General features: G+C 40.8%; 1 protein-coding gene across 1 annotated transcript in view; it reads left to right on the top strand.

Annotated features, from left to right (window-relative positions):
- Positions 1-22,051, top strand: part of SH3RF1 (SH3 domain containing ring finger 1) — a gene marked incomplete at both ends in the record, with an annotated part of 180,987 nt that overhangs the window by 120,404 nt on the left and 38,532 nt on the right. The window contains one exon of the mRNA XM_080709753.1: positions 16,568-16,870. Within this exon, the coding sequence (XP_080565879.1) occupies positions 16,568-16,870 (303 nt within the window). The remainder of the gene's footprint in view (positions 1-16,567; positions 16,871-22,051) is intronic.

The following is a 22,051-nucleotide window of genomic DNA, read 5'->3' as shown; positions in this document are numbered from 1 at the left end:
CTCGGAGGTAGTATACCCCTGGTTCTATCCCCAGACCTGCAAAAAAAAAAAAAAAAAAAAAGAGAAAGGATTCAATGCTAACTCAACTTAGGTGCATAAAAGTCCCATAATTTTTGTTTCACAATGGCTATTTCAGGCTTCCTTAGAGTAATGAAAAAAAAGTTATTTAGCAACTTACTCCTCTACCATAGATAATATAAACACTCCTTCCCTGCTGGTAGTATGTAGTAGGAGTAGCTTAAAAGACAACTGTTCTTTCTCATTCATATATATTTATATATCTTTACTGATGCATTGTATTCTGACATCATAATGAAGTTAGAGTGCTTGGGCTGTACACCACACAGCACTTGGTGGGCCCACCCCAGCTCTCTCCCGAATCCATCCCTGTCCCCACACAGGATTCTGAGATTGGCACTGATAATTTCATATATGTGCATAACATCATTGTGTTACTTTTCTTTTTGTACTGAGGATTGAATACAGAGCATTTTACCTCCAAGTTACATACACAGTCTTATTTATTTATTTATTTTTGAAACAGGATCTCACTAGGTTGATGAGAGTATCACCACTTACTGAGGCTGTCCTCAAACCTACGATCCTCCTGTCCTCAGCCTCGCCAGTACTGGGATTACAGGCGTGTGCCACCACGCCCAGCTACATTTCTTCTTCTGTATGTCTCATGTCAGATGTCATGCCAGTGACGGACTTTCCCTCACTATCTTGCATAAAAGAACTGTTCCTGTCTACTTCTTTTATCTTAAACACATGCTGGTGCCGTAGGAGGGGAAACTTGGACTCTGAAGCCTGATAGTGGGATTCAGTTCTTGGCCCTACTACTCATTATCCGAGTGACTTTGGGCCCGTGGGCTTTACATACATATGTGAGAATACCAGTGTTAGTCTCAGAACCCTATATGGGAAAGGGGGGAATGGGGAGGGAACCGGGGAAGGGCCACCAAGTGCTGTATGCAAATATGTCGCTATTAAGAATACTATCTGGTTCCTGTAAGCAGTGGCTATGATTATTATCATCATTGTTGTTATGATGGGACACTATAATGTACCAATAAAAGTATATTACTTAATAATAATAATAAGCCTTGCCAGGCATGGTGGTATGCACCTGTAATCCCAGTCCTTGGGAGGCTGAGACAGGAGGATCACAGGTTCAGCTACTTAGTGAGGCCTCCTCTGCAACTTAGTGAGACCCTGCTTCAAAAATAAAGAATTAAAAATAGGGCCGAGGTTTATAGCTCAGGGGTAGAATGCCCCTGAGCTCCATCCCCAGTACTGCAAAAAATTATAAAATATTAATAATAATACCTCTTGCTATAGTCATTTAATTCCAGTACTACTTAAGAATGCTACCTGATTCCTCTAAGCAATGGCTGTGATTATCATCACCATCATTGTTTTATTTCTTCATAGCATTTTTTCTCTCTGTAACTATTTCAAGTTAGTTGTTGATGTTCTTACCAACGATCCCCACCCCACCTCCTGCCCGTCCCCCATCAGAAAGTGAGCTCCTGAGGCCAAGAGCCTTGTCTTCCTCATTCACCTTGGTCTTTGGGGGTTCTCGCCCAGCACCTGCTGAGAGTAGACTCTCAGTAAATATTGCTAAAATGCATGAACAATCAACCTAAGAACCTGAAGAACAGGAGTTTCTAGCCCAAAAGCAGACTGGTTGGTAGACTTTGCCCACTTTAATTTTTTTTTCAATGATTATTCCTATCCCTTCCTACCTAGGCATGTATTTTTTTTTTAATCGGTTTAGCTTGATGTTATGTCAGGAAGTTACATCCTCAGGGCCACTGGGACTGTGTGGCCTTAGCAAGGTTCTTTCCTTTGTGTCTGCTTTCCTGCCATGTACTGGGGATGGAACCCATGGACATTCTACCTCTGAGCTACACCGCCAGCCCTATTTTATTCTTTATTTTGAAACACGGTCTCACTAAGTTGCTGAGGGCCTTGCTAAGTTGCAGAGGCTGGCCTCAAGCCTGTGATCCTCCTGTCTCAGCCTCATGAGTACTGGGATTACAGGTCTGTGTTCCCACACCCTCTCCTTCCCTTTTCTTCCTTCCTTCCCCAGGCTGAGAATGTGGTTACGCCAAGTTTAGAATTTTCCCAGACTAAAATAATGGTAGCCATTCTCTGTGCATTAGATCTGGCAACCTCTAGTGTTTGTTTATTATCACATACAAAAGACTTCCAATATGACTTGGGCAATGGTGGCAAAAGAAGGCAAAATTTCTGTTAGAAGGAGTGAGTTCCTCTGGCTATGGAATGGAATGTGTTCTCAGCCTCACAATGGCAAATCAAATGCACAGGGCTCAGAGCACAAATGGCCTTAAAAACAGGGACTCTTTCTTCCTCCTCTACAGAGTTAGGGAATTGGAAGATATCATCTGTGTTACAAAGAATAAAAATTGAAGGTTCAGGTAGTTTGAAATTGCCGGGGTGACCTTTAGAAGAACTAAGAATATCCATGTTCACTTTATATTTTTAACTTAAGTCTTTTTCTGTAGAGGATAATCATAGCAGAAGGCAAAATAGTAGTCATTGATCTAATAATCAAAGAGTCGATTGAACTGTGTAATGAGATCTTCTACCATTTATATTTTTCCTTTAAAATGAAAAAGTGTAATCAGTGTTTACAAAAGAAATTTAGGGAAATTGTCGGAAAGTTGGAAAGAGAATTACTAAATTGCTTAGCATCCAAATTTCCCCTTCAGTTCTGAAGTAAGTTAATTTTCACAAGTGAAACGTAGAAATCTTGTTGAGAAATCAGTGAGGGAGAATTACTCTGTTGCTTAGCACCATCTTTTCTTCCTTAATTCTGACTGACTGAATACGTCAGATCTGCTTTTGAGTGGCTTTTTTGTTTGTTTTAGCACTGTGGGCAATGTCTTGGGGTGTAGGCTTTCACATCTTGTGAACATTATCAGCTTGATAGAAATAATTGTTGGTTTTCTTTCTGTCATAATGGTAGAAGAAAGAATGAGCATGGACTCCTTCTCCAGCTCTGAATGCAGACAGGTCTCCTCTGAGCTCCGGGGCAGTTGCTCTCAGTATAGATGGCCAGTTCCCACCCGAAGAGGAGTTGCTTGGATTAGTTGAGGAACTTCACGGAGGGCGGCTTGTGCTCCATCTATTATTCAGCAGCCTCTTTCTAATTGAAGAGTTTCTTTTTGTTTTTCCATCAGGGAGACATGCAGGGAGCCACGGTTCTAAGGATGAGTTAATGTTTATCGAGTTCTCAGGCGTGGATGGGCACTTCCCGATGCTCAGAGCTGTCAGATAGGAGATAAAAATGCAGATCTCCTGCTTAGCCTTGATCAGCGGCCCAGGATAATGAGGAAATGGTTTCTCCCCAAAGAATCCCCAGATTCTTTAGGCTGGCCATATTTTCCTACAGGAGCCAGAGCCCTAGCTAAGTTTTACAGGTCATCCCTCGGAAACATGCCTGAGAATGGCAGTCTTTACAGCTCATTTGGACTATTTCTGTGGCCATATACTTGTAGAAAACTGTTTCTTCAAGTTCTAAAGGTCCAAATAAATACTATCATTCTCTTGAAGCTTTTTCTTTCTACTTCTACTATTTATGAGATCAAAAGACGTCAAACCAAAACCGCTTCCTCCTTACTTCAGACTTCTGCCGTACGTGCTTCCTACCGTTCTGATAGACCTGGAACATTCTAAGAGTGTAGTTACATTTGTAGATGATGATTTTTTTTCTTATGTTCCTTGAGAACACGTCTTAAATAAAGAATATTTGGGGGGCTGGGGATGTAACGCTTTCCCACCATTTGAAATGTCCTGGGTTCCGTTTCCCAGCAGCATTACCAAAGGGGGGGGGGAATATTTTAAATTATTTTGCTTCTATAATATAATTTTATTTCAGAACACTTCACAAGAGAATGGATAATTTAAAATCTCAGACCAGGTAGTTTTGGTCAGTATTCCTCTGTTCTTTTTTTCTCATGCTTTAATGATATTACGTATGTGATTTTGCCTTTGTCCACATAATTGTAGTACTACTAATCATCAGTTTTTATGACTACATAATAAATACCCTAGGAGCTCACGTATAATTTAGTTAATTTCTAGACATTTTCTAGACAACCGCCTTGTTCAGGGCGACGCAGCCAGCAGTTGAGAAGTGAATGGTAGTCTCTGTCCTGCCCTGGGTTGTCGCTCTCAGAGGACTTGCAATAACGAGTGCTCCTAAAAATGCTTCAGAATCACTATTATTATCTAGCTTTGCTTATAAAGTCTGTAGGACATTTTGAATTTTCATTAAAGATTATGAAGAGATTTTAAGTTCTAGCATGCAAAAGGCTCACTTTCAGAAGTGATTCATTGTTCAGTTTTAAATGTCTGAGGTTGCCATTCTGAGAGAAAAATCACAAATTAATCTTAGCCGTACTATCTTAACATCATTTAAAATTTATTGTTCAAAGATTTTATCATATTGTTATGCATATCCTAGATATTGCTAGTGGAAAAGGTTTTGCTAAGCAAAGCAGGTTAATTTTAATTAACCAAGTGTTAAGTCATGCTTCCTACCTTGTGAAGAAGACGGAATAATCCGTACTGTTTGAGACATGTGTGTGCATGTGGCATATAAATATGGCCTGAATAGAAGCATTTCGATTCTAAAATCAACGGGAGAAAAGCTTCTCTAGGATGAAATAGAATGATTTCACAGAAGTCTTTTCCTAAATGTTGCAAAACATTACTTTTTATAATAAAGGTTAAGCCGGGCGTGGTGGCGCATGGTGGCGCATGCTTGTAATCCCCGCGCTTGGGAGGCTGAGACAGGAGGATCGCACGGGTTCGAAGCCAGCCTCAGCTAATTAGTGAGGCTCTCAGCAACTTAGTGAGACCCTGTTTCCAAATAAAATATAAAAAAGGTCTGGGAGTATAGCCCAGAGGTAGAAAGCCTCTGGGTTCTACTCCCAGTACCACACACACAAAAAAAAGTATAATAAAGCTTAGTCGCAATGGACCTACCAGGCTTTGCGTGCACGCCGGGCAAGGCATTCTCCAGTGATGAGAAGACTTACCTGCAAAGTCACGGTGCTTCATATCCTCAGTATTCTCTTCCTCTGCCTGGTTCCCTCATGAACACCCTGCTTCTCCACTGCCTGGGAACGCTCCCCACCCAAACAAACGTATTTAGGACGAGGGAAACTGTGTCCATCGATTGATTAACGGATTGCACATTGCTGTGGAATTTCTGTCAGTGTGTCATTTCACATTGACAAAATTTTACTTGGAATTTAATGACAATTCCATATTCGTCACCTTCTGGGATATATGTATATTTCCTGTACAGTATTCCTACATCTGGTAATGAGGTTCTGGAAAATAAAATGTCTCATTGGAATGTGTAGCCTCAGCTAATAGGCATTTCTGATTCATGATGTGCGTTTGGTGAACAAACACAAAATAGAAACATACATGGAACACCTCATGTACTGTCAGGCCTTACTGGACAAGAACATGCACCAAGCCCAATTTTAAAATTATCCGTTGGTCTCTTTCCCCCGAGCCATAAGATCAGATTGTACATCTGTTGCTTCAGAGGGAACAAGTCCTAGTACCTCATTAGCCTTCACTCTCAGGGTTTTCTTCTTTACATGTCGTGCACATGCCCTGTCTGCGATTGGACAGTTTTCCTTCCCTTGCAGTGGCCGTCTCTCCTCCTTCAGGTATTTGATCCTCCAGGATTTGGTCACATCATTGATAGCTTTTCTGTTTTGCATGCCAATTATTCTCTTTCCCTTGACTCCCCTTTAATATAAGAAATGACCTGCTTTAGCTCTCCTCAGAAATATTTTCCATGACTAACTACATGCTCCTCAAATGATGTTTCTACCTTTTTCTGTCATAATTGTCCAAAGAGTCATGTATCCCCTCTCACCCCCTCTTTTCTTATTACTGTAGTAGCATTTGCCCCCCCCCCAGACCCTTTTGATTGCTCCTTTCTTTCCCAATAACACCTACCACTGGTGTTTGTTTTGTTTTTGTTTTTTGTTTCTTTCATACTGAGACTGAATCCAGGAGCACCCTACCAGTGAGCTACACCTCCTAACCCTTTTAATTTCTTTTTCTTTTCTTTTCTTTTTCTCTTTCTTTTTCTCTTTCTTTCTTTCTTTCTTTCTTTCTTTCTTTCTTTCTTTGTACTGGGGTTCCTGGAAACCCTTCTATCTCCGGGCTACATTCCCAGACCCTTTTTTTTTTTTTTTTTTGAAACAGGGTCTCTTAAGCCAGCCCGAGTGGCTTTGATCCCCCTGTCTCCGCCTCCCAAGCATGGGGATTACAAGCGTGCAACACCACACCTGGCTATTTTTCATTTTGAGACAGGGTCTCATTATGGTGCCCAGATTGGCTTAGAACTTGGGATCCTCCTGCTTTAGCCTCCCAAGTAGCTGGGATTAGAGGCATGCACCACCATGTTTAACTTTATCACTCTTCTTAGTCTCCTGAAAGCCTTTGCCTTTCTTTATTTCTGGGATCTTGGGTGGCTGGTCAGACTGGGATACCCAGCAAGGTCTCCTGTAGCCTGGGATTCTGAGTGCCTTATGCTTTTCTGTCTTTCCCTGCTGTTTTCTTTCTCTGTTTTTTTCCTCCTATTTAGAGACCACTAACAAATATGACCACCCTCTATGGCTTCTGTGCTTGAATTTCCAAATAGTTTTGTTCTAATTAGTTGTTAAGAGGTAAAAATCAAGAGATTTTTGCATAAGCCTAATTTCTAGCTTTCCTTAAGAAAAATAAGAAGAAACAAAAGTCAGCTGTTACTGCCCAGCAGTTATTCAAAATCCATCCTGCTTGTTTCTAGGTCTTCTTTTCTCGTGAGTCAGAAAGGATATGTCTGTTTCTCCCTTTTTCCCATTTAATACTGGACCTGACTTGTGATTGTCACTCAAAAACTGGGAGCAGGGCATGGTGGTACATGCCTGTATTCCTAGTACTTTGGAGGCTGAGATAGGAGGATAGAAGATTCAGTCAACTTCACAGACAACTTATCAAGGTCTTCCTTAATGTAGTGAGATCCTGTTCAAAATACAAAATAAAATAAAGCTGGGAGTGTAGCTCAGAGGTAGAACACCTCTGGGTTCAATCCCCAGTATCACAAGAAAAAATCATTTGCTGAGTAAAAGTCTCCATTTGGTTTGATTCTTGTTGCTGTACACCCAACATAGAGGTCTCTGCCTGTTGAGTTTCTTGAAAGGAATATTTTTGTTTGGGGTTGAGAAAAGGGATCTGTACTACAATTAGGAATAAAACTTATGGATCGTTAGGTCCAACTTCATATCGCCTATGAGAAACTGGAGGCATATACCAGGCAAAATGACTTGACCAAGGCAACATAGGAAGTTAGTGGTGAGCTTGGTCTCCTTCCAGTAGGAAGATCGCTCGTGTTGTATAGCACCTCACAGGTTACAGAGAACTTTAGCCCACACTCACCCCTGGGCACACGGGGCTGATGCTACCATCCCTGTGCTATGCAGCTAAAGAAACAGAAGCTGTGGAATATAAATGATTCACCAAAGATAATTCAGCCAGTGAGGCCATAGCCCTGACTCTAACCTAAACCTTTTGACATCAAGTTCTGGGCTCTGCCTGGAGATTTCTCTGACATCATCATTTCTAGACATCCTAAACTAAAATTATTTTTAGGTTTTCCATAACATGAACCCTGCCTTTGAACCTTCATTTCAAAATCAGAAACCTAAACGGGAAAATTTTAATTCCTTTAGTTAGTTGGTTATGGACTTCTAGCTAGGACCAGCAGAGAGAAAGATAAGTATTGTGAGTGAGGAGCTAAGCCATTACTGTTTTGCTTTGCTCCTTTGATGCAGGGAGGCAGTTCCTTTGAAAATCCCTTTTTCTTGGTGGAACATTATGACGTTTATATTAGGAACCCCTGTCCCTCGGTGTCCTCTTTGCTGCTTAACCAAGTAGACTTTGTTGTTCTTCTAACCATTTTAGAGCTCAGGAGGCTTCAGAAGTGTGGGCCACAGGAGGTCAGGGGAGTAGCGCGCCAGTCTTTTTCTCTCTGTTCGGCAAAGCTTCAGGAGCACGGCCACTTTGTGGTACAGCTGCTTTCCTTTGAGAGCTACAGAGGGCCTGGGGCTGAGCTATCAACACACGTGTCACCATTGAATCAATTGATGTGGCCAGTCCAAACTGAGATGGGATGTAAGTGTGAGATACACACCAGACGTATGCCTGTAATCCCAGTATCCTGGGTGGCTGAGACAGGAGGGGTGCAGGTTCAAGGCCAGCCTCAGCAATGTAGCGAAATTCTCAGCAACTTAACAAGACCCTGTTTCAAAATACAGTGATCAAAAGGGGATAGTTCCAAGGTAGACTATCCCTGGGTTCAACCCCTAGAACCACAAAAATAAATAAATAAAATATAAAAGAAATGTTAACTATTTCAATTTCCTCTATTGGTTATATGTCCAAGGAATGAAATGTTGGCCATATTATTAAAATCATATTTTATAAAATCATATTTTATAAAACATATTATTAAAATCAAATTTACCTTCTTATTCTTTGAAATATGGCTACTAGAAAAATTAAAATTGTACAGATGACTCTTATTGTAGTTCATTTGTGCAGTGCTGATCCAGAGGCAGCGCCTCCTTGATAGCTCTAAGAGACAAATAATTTTATTCATTCAACAAATATTTACAGAGACTAGATGGAATTGCTGCCTAAAGGAGCCTTTCATATCAATTTCAAACTCCCAAGTAGTTCCTTCAGTCTGTTGCCTTGTTCCTCTTCCGTGGGTGAGTCTTGTATTAGAATTGAAGACCGAGCTTGCTTTTCATATTTGGGTCATCCAAACCCCAAAGTCTTCTTAACTAAATTGCCAAGGAAAATAAAAAAACTGACAGGAATTGGAAACTTCTCATCACTAACATGTAAGAAGCATTTTTCAAAATACCATAATTTCGCCATGCGTGGTGGCGCACACTTGTAATCCCCGCGCTTGGGAGGCGGAGACAGGAGGATCGCGCAGGTTCGAAGCCAGCTGCGCTGGCTTAAGAAACCCTGTTTCAAAATATAAAATAGGTCTGGGAGTGTAGCCTGGAGGTAGAAGGGCTCCCAGGAACCCCAGGACCACTAAATAAATAAATTAATTAAATTAAAAATTAAAAATATAACAAAACACCATAATTTCAAGCCAGGTATTTTTTTTTCTGCTAAGAAAATGTAAAATGGGCATAAATGTCTAAGCCATAGCATTCATTCCCTGGCTTTCTTCCAAGTGTCAGACATGTGTGGTGAAGAAGCACTGAGCCTTGCAGGTCAGTGGAATGTAGAAGTGTTACATTTATGACATGGCTTCATAAAGGTGGCCTTCCCAACCAGTGAGGAGAAAATAGACTGTTGTTTCAGTGTCAGGACAGCAGCTGAGCCATGAGGATAAAGCAGTGCTATCCTTGTCTTATTCGTTTTACAAAACTGGATGGTTATATGGCCCAAAGACTAAGATAAAAAGAGAAAGGAAAGAAAAGGAGGGAGGGAGGAAGGAAGGAAAGAAGGGAGGAAGGAGCGAGGGAGGGAAGAGCAGCTTAGGAAGACCCTGTTTCAAAACAGAAAATAAAATTAGGCTGGGGGTGTAGCTCAGTTGTAGAACACCCCTGGATTCAGTCTTCAGGGTTGAATAAAACAACAACCAAAAATACTTAGGAAACAAGTAGATGTTTTTAGGAGGGGCGGCATTGGGAATAACCCAGGGTGGTCTGTCTCCAAGCTACACTTGTAGCCGTATTTAATTTTTTATTTTGATACAGGGTCTTGCTAAGTTGCGCAAAGTCTTACTAAGTTGCTGAGGCTGGTCTTGAACCTATGATCCTCCTATGTTAGCCTCCAAGTACTGGGGTTATAAGCATATACCACCATGCCTGGTTTAGATTTTTTTTGTAATTATGTAATAAGAATATTTTAAAAGTATTATGTTAAGTTAAATATCTAAAGTAAAAAAGAATTTGAAACAAAATAAAAATTTTAATGAAAAAATATTGAGTTCAATTGGAAAAATTAACTTAGATATACGTATATACATATATACGCTTATGTGTTGTTAAAAGAGCATTTTGTAGAATACATAAGGAGTATTTACAATTTAAATCTGTAAGATAAAACACCAACAACCCAAAGAAACATAAAGTACAGGATTAGGAAAATCCTAGAAGAAGAAAATAGTACTTAATCTCATTAACAAATAGAGAAATATAGCTGGGTGTGGTGGTACAAGTTTATAATCCCAGTACTTTGAGACTGAAACAGGAGGATCATAGATCCACAGCCAGTCTCCACAACTTGGTGAGATCCTGTTTCAAAACAGATCTCCAGTACCCCCCACACACAAATAATAAATAGAGAAATACAAATTAAACAGTTGAACATAGTCTCTTACTTTTCCAACTAATAGAGATTTAAACTCTGACTGATGACACTAATAAGGTTAACAACTTGGGGAAATTTCCAAGACCTGTAGACACTGTGGAAGGAGATGAAAACTGATAACTTTTTAGAGTGCAGTTTAACTATATTCTTTTAAAAAGTTATTTTAAGCTTATACTTTGATATAATTTAACTTTTAGGAATTAACCCTACAGATATGCTTGCACAAGCATGCCAAAATAGAGTAAATAATGACATTTCTTTATAATAAAATATTGTCCCTGTCCCTAAAGATATGGAATATTCATGAGAAAGTTCATGGAATATTGATAAGGGAGAAAATAGTATGTTCTAATTTGTTAAATGTAAGTACATCAGGAAGCTGTGTTGCAAGGAGACATATGTGGGAAACTGGCTGAGACTTTTGACTTTTTAGCTACATATTATCCTATACTATTTATTTTCTCTTAGGAAATAATGAATATGCCTTACTTTTATAACAAGTTTTTAAATTTTCATTTGTCTTTGATAAAAAATCTAGTTTAGGGACATTCTGGTGGATCATAAATTAAAATAATTTCTTCTCAAGCCTACTAATTGTATTTATACTCTCCAGTATTAAAAAAAAAAATAGAGACTGTGTCATTTGAAAAACTTCCTAGGGAATAGTGACTATTCAACTTCAATCGGATTCAAATTATTTCTTCTCTTAAAAAAAAGCCAAGTTTTATCTTTTTTTTTTTTAAATGCGGTACTGGGAGGGGCATTCTACCTCTGAGCTACACCTTCAGCCCTATTTTTTATTCTTTGTTTTGAAACAGGGTCTCACTGAGTTGCAGAGGGCCTCACTAAGTAGCTGAGGCTGGTTTCATCTTTTTAAAAGGTCATGGTCTCTTAAAAGAGGTTTTATTTTTTAAGAACATCGAGATACATTATTTAAATTTTCAGATTATTCACAATAATAAATGAACTAAAAATCAACTTTTGTGTGTGTGTATGATACTAGGGATTGAACCCGAGAGTATCCTATTTCTGAGCTATACCCTCAGCCCTATTTTATTTTTATTTTGAAATAGGATCTCATTAAGTTGATGAGCATCTCACTACTTGTTGAGGCTGCCCTTTAACCTGGGATCCTCCTGTCTTAGCCTCCCAAGTACTGGGATTACAGGTGTGTACCACCTTGCTTGGCTAAAAATCATCTTTTTTTTTTTTTTTTTTTTTTTAGCAGAGAGGACAGCTACCTGCACAGAGAGTTTAATATTTCTTAAGATGCCTTGTAAATATTATTTTGTCAGTGTTTCCTATCATGTTTACTTATACTTCTGATAATTCTAAATGGTAAATTCTAAGTTTTAAGTATTTTCTGAAAAGGGATGACAGAATTTTAAGATCAGTAAATCTCTAGTCCCTGCCTTTAGCACTAAATTTTAGTGCACTGAATTTTATCTTGTCCAAGCTCCTTACCAAATGCTTGGAAGAAGGTATTTTAGGGTACAAATTTATTTTGCAGGCCGTGAGTACACTTTTAACTTTGAAGGTCATGGTTAGATAAATGTCACAGAAAGCCCACACTACTGAGCTCAAACAAACATTCATAAACGAATTTGATCAAAATTCCATTAAAAGCTGTTGGATCCTTGCTTTTCTGTTGTTACCAAAGGTTAAGTCACACTTAAAAATAAAAGCCTCCTTAACTCTGTCTAATTGACCTAATGTCTCTACCACATAATCTTCACTCAGTGATATTCTTTGGAACTTACAGATGAAGCCAGGGGCCAGGGTTATTAATACTAATTTTCACAGCCTCAGAAGAAATCTAAAGTAATTCAAAAATATATAGACATCATGCTAACAAATATTAGTGTTCAGAAATAAAGATGAAATGTAGAAAAAATGTACGAGGCTATTTAAAGGAATAGAAATAAAGTAGAAAAGTGAACAGGATCAGGCAAGAGACACACAAGTCTTTGGCTTTGAGGTACTCACTTGATCCGTGAGGAAGCTGTGATCAGTAGAAGTAGCAGGGTGGCCTTAAGGTCACAAAGTTAGTCAATGGCCATCCTAGCACTGGAATTGTGGTCTCTCTGCCATTTTCCTAATTCTGCCATACCATGCTGGGTCTTCTTGCTTCTGCAAATAACTGTGGTTTTCTAAATGTGCCAACCCTGTGGTCCAGTAATTCCACTCCTGAATATAGATGATGAGTGCTATGTCTACCCAAAGAGATGCAGTAGGTTATTCATGGCAGTAATCTCTTCCCCACCCCATCCCCGGTACTGGGGATTGAACCTTGGGGCTTTCTGCCCCTGAGCTACATGCTCATCTGTTTTTCTTTTCATTTTGAAACAGGATCTCCCTAATGGTCTAAGTTCCTGATGCTAGCTTCCAATCTGTGATCCTCTTGTCTCCAGTTCCCAAACACTGGGGTTGCAGATACATGTCACAGTGTTTGAATTGGTAGTATTGTTCTTAAGATCCCAAATCTATTAGAAGCCAGGAAGGAAAGGAAGAAGAAAAGAAGGAAAGAAAACCCAGATTTAAACCAGCAGTAGAAGGCCAGGCGTGGTGGTGCACGCTTGTAATCCCCGTGCTTGGAAGGTGGAGACAGGAGGATGGCGCAGGTTTGAAGCCAGCCGCGCTGGCTTAAGAGATCCTGTTTCCAAATAAAAATATAAAAAATAGGTGTCTGGGAGTGTAGCCCAGAGGTAGAAGGTTTCCAGGATCCCCAGTACCACCAAAAAATAAAAATAAATAAATAAATAAATATAAAATAAATCAGCAGTAGAATGGATAATTATAGTATACTCATATAATGGAATATTACACAGCAATTTAAAAAGAACTGCTAACTCATGGAGTAATATGGGTAAACCTCAAAAAGCATCTTATTAAGCAAACATAGCCAGATAAAAGAAATTATAGAAAACAGTTGTGTTATTTTTATTTTTATGTGAATTTTTTTTTTTTTTCGGTACTGGGGATGGAACCCAGGGGCATTCTTCCTCTAAGATACCCCTAGCCCTATTTTTAATTCTTTATTTTTGAAACAGGGCCTCACTAAATAGCTGAGGCTGTTCATGAACTGCGATCCTCCTGTCTCAGCCTCCCCAATGCTGGGATTACAAGCGTGCGCCACCACGCCTGGGTGTTTTTATGTGTTTTTAAGCTATTTACCGGCAGAGACCATTTCTCTGCACCTACAGATCTATAGAAACTGGCACATTAATCAGCATATAACAGGTCCCCGAAGTGTGCTGACTTTCGTGGAAAGAACACAGTATGGGAAGAGGCACAGAAGAACCACCCAGTACTTTTATAATGAGAAGAATAGCAAGAAATACAGTGAACAATTCTTTCTCAGATGTTTGTGTCTGAGCACAGTATACAGAAACCAGAAATATTAAACAATATTAATTGTAACTAATGATTGGCTAGGTATGACCATGACAAGATTATGGTAATATTTCAAAACAAGCACAGAGCCAGGCGTGATCATGCACGATTATAATCCTAGTACTTGGGAGGCTGAGACAGGATGATTACAGGTTTGCAGCCAGCCCCAGCAACCTAGTGAGACCTTGTTTCAAGACAGAAAATTTTATATATATATAGGGGCTGGGGCAGTTGAGTATGGTGGCACATGCTTGTAATCCCAGTAATTGGGAGGCTGAGACAGGAGGACCACAGTTCAAAGACAGCTTCAGCTACTTAGTGAGGCCCGCTGCAACTTAGTGAGACCTTTGTTTCAAAATAAAGAATAAAAAAATAGGGTTGGGGGGTATAGTTGAGAAGTAGAATGTTCCTGTTCCACTGCCAGTATCGCAACAAACAAACAAACAAACAAACACCAAGGAGGGCTGCGGGTATAACTTCAAGATAGCATGCCTCTGGGTTCAATCCCAAGGACCACCAAAAAATAAATAAATAAATAAAAATAAAAACTGGTAGTTTGACCCAGAATTTATTCATCTGGCCTGAATGAGGGGCAAGTCTTCTCATTCTTCCTGGTTTCTCACTTAGCTTCCTGCTTTGCAGGATTTGTGCCTTAGGGTGGAAATAAGATGATAGTGAAAGAAGGCATTCTCTGTGTTCTAGTGAGTTTGGAATAGGGGAAAGTGACGGGGCTCTGGAGTCTGCTTTGCTTCCTGACGACTTCTGCCCAGCCCCTGCCCTGCCTGGCTCACCGAAGGTCATCACAGCCCAACTCTGCGGTTGAGGCCAACCCACCATAAAACAAAAACACGGACTTTGCTTCCTTTGGGCATTTGATCCTCCTAGGGATCACACAGAAGGTGGGATGGCTAGACCAAGGAAGGATTTTCTAAATTCTGCATCTCCTGCTCCCGTGCCATGACAGTGCTCTGTTAGGGCCACCATTTCATAGCAGCTTATCCCTCCATCCCTAAACATCAACCAGATGTATCTTTATGATCTCAGTCTCCTGCCGTTGGTACTGCAGGCACCGATGAGGTTTTATTCCCAGTTACTCTCTATTATTCTTGAAATTTGATGCTGTGGATAAACACCTTGACATCTAAAGAAGAAGAGATGCTCTTGTTTAAAAAGATTTATCCTCCTAATTACAGATCAGACAGGCCACCTGAATTCCAATCCCCCGAGAGCTACAAGAACAAATTGTCAGTCAATTTGCAATCAGCGATAGAAGCTCCCTGGCTGCTGAGCTGCAATTAGCACAGCTTTTGGAGGAGGCTGGTTGTACTAGCGCAGGTTTATTTAGTTAAGTATCGACTAGCAAGATTTCCATTCTCCTTGTAGGGCATCTCATCAATAGGGTGAAAAGACATGGCTGAAAATTGAGGTGGGTAGAAAAAGCATTAGATGATATTACTTCCTATAAAGGCATTTATGAAGTGCTAGGATGGGAAAAATTGTTGTGGTCCTTACTATTACCGCCATTACCTTTTAAATGTGTATGATTTTTCATCTCAGCGCTTTTTGGGTTTTTTTGTATGAGAGGTTGTCACTGTTCCCCCTTATTGTAATATCTAGGTGAATTCCCTGCAGCGTGTTATCATTGAAGTTTTCTGGAAATGTTTTATTTGACCTCAGGGAACACCAAAAGCTAATGTTCTTTCCTTTCTTGCTGATCTTATCAGCCCAGCACACATATTTTGACTCCTTGTTCTGTTACTTTACACTGGAACTTTTCAAGTTGACTATTAAGTTTGTTTGCCAACAGGACTCAATATTCATGTCTTCTCCAAGTAGGATTTAAAATATGAGCACATGTGAAGATAACTGACATGTGACATGACAAAAACATATGAAGAATTTCTACTAATATTTGGTGATATTCATCTGAGATATGTAGAGAGAGGCAAGAAGATAATTTATTTGGAAGTGCCTGCATTAATTTTTTTTTTGTATGTGGTACTATGGATTGAACCCAAGGGCATTCTACCTCTGAGCTACACCCCCAGCCCTCTGTCTTTCCTTTCTTTCTTTCTTTCTTTCTTTCTTTCTTTCTTTCTTTCTTTCTTTCTCTCTTTCTTTCTTTCTTTCTAAATTTTGAAACAGGGTCTCACTAAGTTGCTGAGGTTGATGGAAAATCTGCAATCCTCCTGTCTCAGCCTCCCAAGAACCGGGATTAGAAGCCTGCATCACCATGCCTGGTTCATTCATTACTATTGAATGGTTTTATACTTTATCTTGCTTATTTTTTATCAACCCCAATGGTTATTCCATTAGTATTTATCTGTGCTCGCAGCATAGCCAGCTATGATTAGATAAAAGGGCATTAAGTTGAATACTTGAATATCATTTTGACTGCTCTCTAAATTTTATCAGTAAATTGAAACAAATCTTCATTGATTAGCAGCAAATGTTAAAATTAGACATTGTAAAAATTTGTAGAGGGGAAATTGTTTTTACCTTTTCAGTCTTGCCTTGAGATTATTTATTCTTGATTATCTACCCATGGCATAGATACAGTGAAATCCCAGAGAAAAGACATCTCACAGGGACTAAACATAACTTGCATATGCAAACCTCAAAGTGGTGACTTTAAATTTGAGATATTAAAAAAAAAATGTGTGACAATTAGACCTCAGTGCCTCTTTGAGAATGGTCTGACCCTTTGTTGGTGCCTCGGTTGCTTTTGCAGTTTAACTCGGCTGCCAAGCAGCTGATAGAATGGGATAAGCCTCCTGGGCCAGGAGCCGACACTGGCGAAGGGGCCTCCGTGGCCGCCCAGAGCAGCAGTGCCCCCAAGCACTCCGACACCAAGAAGAACACCAAAAAACGGCACTCCTTCACCTCCCTCACCATGGCGAACAAGTCCTCCCAGGCCCCCCAGAACCGGCACTCCATGGAGATCAGCCCACCCGTCCTCATCAGCTCCAGCAACCCCACCGCGGCAGCCCGGATCGGCGAGCTGTCTGGGCTGTCCTGCAGTGCGCCTTCTCAGGTATGACCCCAGCCAGGCAGGGAAGGGGCGACCTACCTGAGGGGATGGGAGGGGGAAGAGGGCAATTCCCTAATGCACATGATGTACATTCACAAACATCAAAGTCAATCACTAAGCCAAGCATGAGAAGGAGGGAGGGGGAGGGATGGGGCAGGAGTTGGGGAAGGGCTAATTGGGCGAGGTGCGTGGAGGATGCCTCCACCATCTTGTACTCCATTAAGATGTATGATTACTGAGCACCGATTTTAAAAAGAGAGAGCTCACTGCAGAAGCTCACCAACACCAACATGTTCTCGCCCTAGCTGAAAAACACCCTGTATTTCACACTTCCGAGGTAGGAGCTCCACCGGGGACCCAAAGCCTTTCTTCGATTTGTAGTTGAGAAAATGGAGCCTAGTGTGGTGGCGTGTGCCTACAATTGCAGGATGTGGGAGACAGACACTGGAGGATCGCAGGTTCAAGACTACACTCAGCAACTTAGCAAGAGCCCCTTTTATTTATTTATTTATTTATTTATTTATTTACTTATTTATTTATTTTTGGTGGTACTGGAGGTGGAAACCCAGAGGCTTTCTACCTCTGGGCTATACTCCCAGACCTATTTTATATTTTATTTGGAAACAGGGTCTCACTAAGTTGCTGAGAGCCTCACTAAATAGGTGAGGCTGGCTTCAAACCTGTGCAATCCTCCTGCCTCAGCCTCCCAAGTGTGGGGATTACAAGCGTGCACCACCACGCCCAGCTCAAGAGCCCCTTTTAAAATAAAATAAATAAATAAAAAGGATTGAGGATATAGATCAAAGGCAGAATGTCGCTGGGGTCCATCTCCAGCACAAGAAAGAGGAAAAAGAAAAAAAAAAAAAAGGAGAAAGGGAAGCTGACTTGATGGTCTGGGCCCAGAACTATTAAGTTATTTGTAAAAAAAAAGATCAGAACTTACCATATGGGTTAAATGATATATAAAAAAATATATATAAACTTTTTATTTTGCAGTACTGGGGATTGAACCCAGAGACATTATACCTCCGAGCTACACCCCAGCCCCATTTTTTCTTCTTTATTTTGATACAGTTTCACTAAGTAGCATATGGCCTCAATAAGTAGCTGAGGCTAGCCTCAAATCTGCTATCCTGTCTTAGCCTCCCTAGTACTGGGATTACAAGCATGTGCTACCATGCCCGGTTTAATCACTGACTTTTTTTTTTTTTTTTTTGGTGGTTCTGGGGATGGAACCCAGGGGCCTTCTATCTCCAGGCTATACTCCCAGACCTATTTTATATTTTATTTGGAAACAGGGTCTCTTACGCCAGCAAGGCTGGCTTCGAACCTGTGTGATCCTCCTGTCTCCGCCTCCCTAGACTGCACCGCCACGCCTGGCAATCATTGACTTTTAAAGACCCTTCTCAGTGCTACTTTGAGAAATATTGCCACTGAGTTTGCTACTAATCTCTACTAAACTTAAGATGCTCTAGTAGAAACTTAAAACATTTTCACTTTCTTGTATCTGTGTAATTTGTATTAATATTTAGGCCTTTTGGAGTTGAATAGAAAGAATGGAAAGAAATGTTTAATTTAAATTAGAAATTGGTCTTACTTTTATTTATTTTTTCCTTTGCATCACTAGGTATGGAACTCAGGGCTTTGAGCACGCTAGGCCAGTGCTTCACTGCTGAGCTATAGCCTCAGTCCTTAAGTTTCATTTTGAGACAAGGTCTCACCAAGTTGCTCAGGCAGACATCTAACTTGTGATCCTCCTGCCTTGGCCTCCTGAGCAGCTGGGATTACAGGCCAGCGCCACTGCCCTCAGATATCGCGTGTTGTTTTTTTAAGTCCATTAATTCATCAAGACTTTGGACTGTCTTAAAAATAATAGCTACACATTTCTCTTGTCTTAATAGAAACGCATAAGAAGATCGCAAACATTCATTATTCATTCATTTGGCAAACATTTGTTGAGCACCTTATTATCATATCCTTTAGGCACTATGCATATCAAGAGGGCTTCCTATGTTGGCCTTAATTCTATACTGCAAAAAGAGCCTAATTGTGGCCTTGCCTAAGTCTCTCCTGTCATTATCCAGTTAAATGGTGGTTGTACTTCCCTCCTAAAGGTCAAAGAGTTTAGTTCAAAGCAGCCTGCTGCACGCAGGAAAATTTCTTCCAAGTCTCATGCATCATGTTTAAAAATACATGCAGATTTTCACCAGGCATGGTGGCACACGCTTGTAATCCCCGCGCTTGGGAGGCGGAGACAGGAGGAACGTGCTGGTTCGAAGCCAGCCACGCTGTCTTAAGAGACCCTGTTTTTAAATAAAAAAGTTAGAAAATAGGTCTGGGAGTGTAGCCCGTGGGAGTGTATCCCGGAGGTAGAAGGGCTTCTAGGAACCCCAGTACCACAAAAAAAAAAAAAAAAAATACATGCAGATTTTACATTTTACACCACAAATAGCTTTGGGTTTTTTTTTTAACATAAAAATTAATTATCTCCTCTTAAACAAGAAAAACATACAGTCCTGGTCCTCAAGAAGTTTACAATTTAGTAAATGCCTATATTAGATCATAGTTTTTGGTGTTTGTCAATTTTATTAAAGATTGCATAATCCTAGCTGCTTGGGAGGCTGAGGTAGGATAGTATGGACAGCTTAGCAAAACTGTCTCAATAAAGTGCTTACCTAGTATACACAAAGACCTGGGTTCCATCCCCAGTATTGAAAAAAAAAAGTGTGTGTGTGTGTGTGTGTGTGTGTGTGTGTGTGTGTGTATGTGTATGTGTGTGTGTGTATGTGTGTATGTGTATGTGTATGTATGTGTATGTGTGTGTATGTGTGTATGTGTATGTATGTGTATGTGTGTGTATGTGTGTATGTGTGTGTATGTGTATGTGTGTATGTGTGTGTGTGTGTGTGTGTGTGTGTGTGTATGTGTGTACATACCCCCTCCGCTTTCATTTGTTTGACACTGCTACTTTAGATTCATACTGCATGTTGGGAGTCAAATACATTCACATTGTGACTTTGGACCTTTTCTAGGTGGTAAAGCCACAACCCTTGATTTTAATTTGGGAAACAGGACGTCCATGTGCACACAAACATGAGGGCAGGGGTTTGTTTTATTCACTAAAACATCATCTATGGAAAACATACAGCAAACACTCAGTAACTCTTTGCTGAATGAATGAGCCAATTGAAAAATGAGCAGAGGGAGAAACCATGCTGTTTTACAGGACCCTGTACTTACATAATCTCTATGTGAAAAATAGACCTGGATTGTAGATCAGATTATAATGTGCCAAGTCAGGTGACTCTGGGAAGAGTCAAGATGGAAGAGTTTTGAATCTGATTCTGAAGCGGGGTGGGGGGGCAGTGATAGAAAATCAAGTCATTTTGATGCTGTGATTTTTTTTTTTTTACCTTGTGACCTAGCAATGTTTGCACAATGAGGTTTTCTTGACATAAAACACATGCTTCTGCTAAGAAGAGAGACAACCTTGAATGGGAAGAGCTTTGAAAGAATGGACAGTAATTTTTTTGGCAGTAGGGGAAATTAAAAGAGAAAAGAAGCTGAACCAAATATTTACATCTTTTTAAGAGCGCTCGGCCCTCAGGTGTGAGCGCATCCGCCTCTCCCACACCACAGCTGGGAGTGGAGACTGGAAAAGTCGAGCTATTTTTGTTTGGGTTTGAGTAGCTTCGGAAACAAGGGTCTTTCTGTGTTTCATTAAAACACTTTCCCCTTCCACCACCCCACCAGGACTCCGATTTGTTGTCTTTTCCGTGGTAGCACGTTGCCTCAGGGAAGAGTTATTTCTAGGAGAGGATAGCAAGTGTTTGAAGTGCTGCCTGGTTTCTCCCGCCTAGGTTTACAGAAAACACCACTTATCTAGGGCGCTGTGTACATTGGAGGGAACCACAGTCCACAGCAAAGCAGTGGTTATATGTAGCAGATGTGGCCGGCGCTCTCTAACCCTGGAGATGAGTGTCTGTGGGAAAATGGCTCACGAGAGACTGTTGAAAACAGTCTTTCCTCTGCCCGGCCAAGGACCTCGGAGGATCATGGCCGAGTCTGTCTCTTAGCATGGCCTGATTTCTTTATTCTTTTTTCTTACACATGATCACCTTTACACATAGTTCTCTTTTTTCTTGTAACTTTTTTTTTTCTCTCTTTAGGCAGTAGGTTTAGTTGTATTTATTAGAAAATCAAAAGGAATGGCCTAGAGAAGTTAGTATTCATTGTTCCCTCATCTGGATGAAACTTTGATCCAGTCGGCTGGGTCCTGGCATGGTGGTACCACAGAGTGATGAGGGACCTTGGCACCTCCCAGCTCACTTCTTCACCACATGGAAAGGCGCTTTGCCTCTCGTGTTGCTAGGTGGCAGGTGGTGTATCCGGCGGCAGGATGGACAGATAAAGGAAGCAAAGGGCTTGCTCGCCATCGGCGCTTGTGACTGTTCAGTGAACTTTCAGATGCAGAAGCTGGAAGGTGACTTTTAGTCTGCTATCTGATGGGTCACCATTACAGACAGGGCATGGATGTCTATGATTGACATCACAGGACAAGAACTCTCTGCTCGCCTGACCACGCCTATGATACTATCTATATCTATATATAAGATGGAGCAAAGTTGGTCTCAAAGTGGACATCATTATCAAAGAGAGAGAGAGAGAGAGAGAGAGAGAGTGCTTCCTGGACCTGATCCTACAAATTCCTATGAAAGATGCCATTATTTGTCTGAATGTCTCAAAAGTTTCTAGCGTGGCCAGGCATGGTGGCGCACACTTGTATTCTCAGCATGTCCCTATGACATTTTTATCTTATCGTCACTGGCCTCAAGGGAAGCCAGAAACCCCATCCACCCACTGCTGCCTTTCCCCAACTCTTTCCCCAATTCACTAGTCCTTTCTTGGTGAGGAGCCTGGACTGATTTTTGCAGTTCCATGAACAAAGGATGAGCACACAGGAGCTGGGACATCTGTTTCAGGCATGCTCGCCCTCAGCCCTTGACTTCTGCTTCTTGCTCTTCAGCTCTTTTAGTCTTTCTCTGGTGACTTTGTGTCGAGGGTGGCCCCGTGTTAAATTGGTGCTTGGAGGTTCTCCATGTTCAGTGCTTATTCCTCTTTGGCTATGGCAGAAACCTTAGGGAGCCTCTGGCCCAACTCCTCACAGGATCTAGAGAATGGAGC

This window comes from Muscardinus avellanarius (assembly GCF_963383645.1).
Source record: "Muscardinus avellanarius genome assembly, chromosome: 14".
NCBI lineage: Eukaryota > Metazoa > Chordata > Mammalia > Rodentia > Gliridae > Muscardinus > Muscardinus avellanarius.
This window is presented reverse-complemented; position numbering and strand designations above follow the sequence as displayed.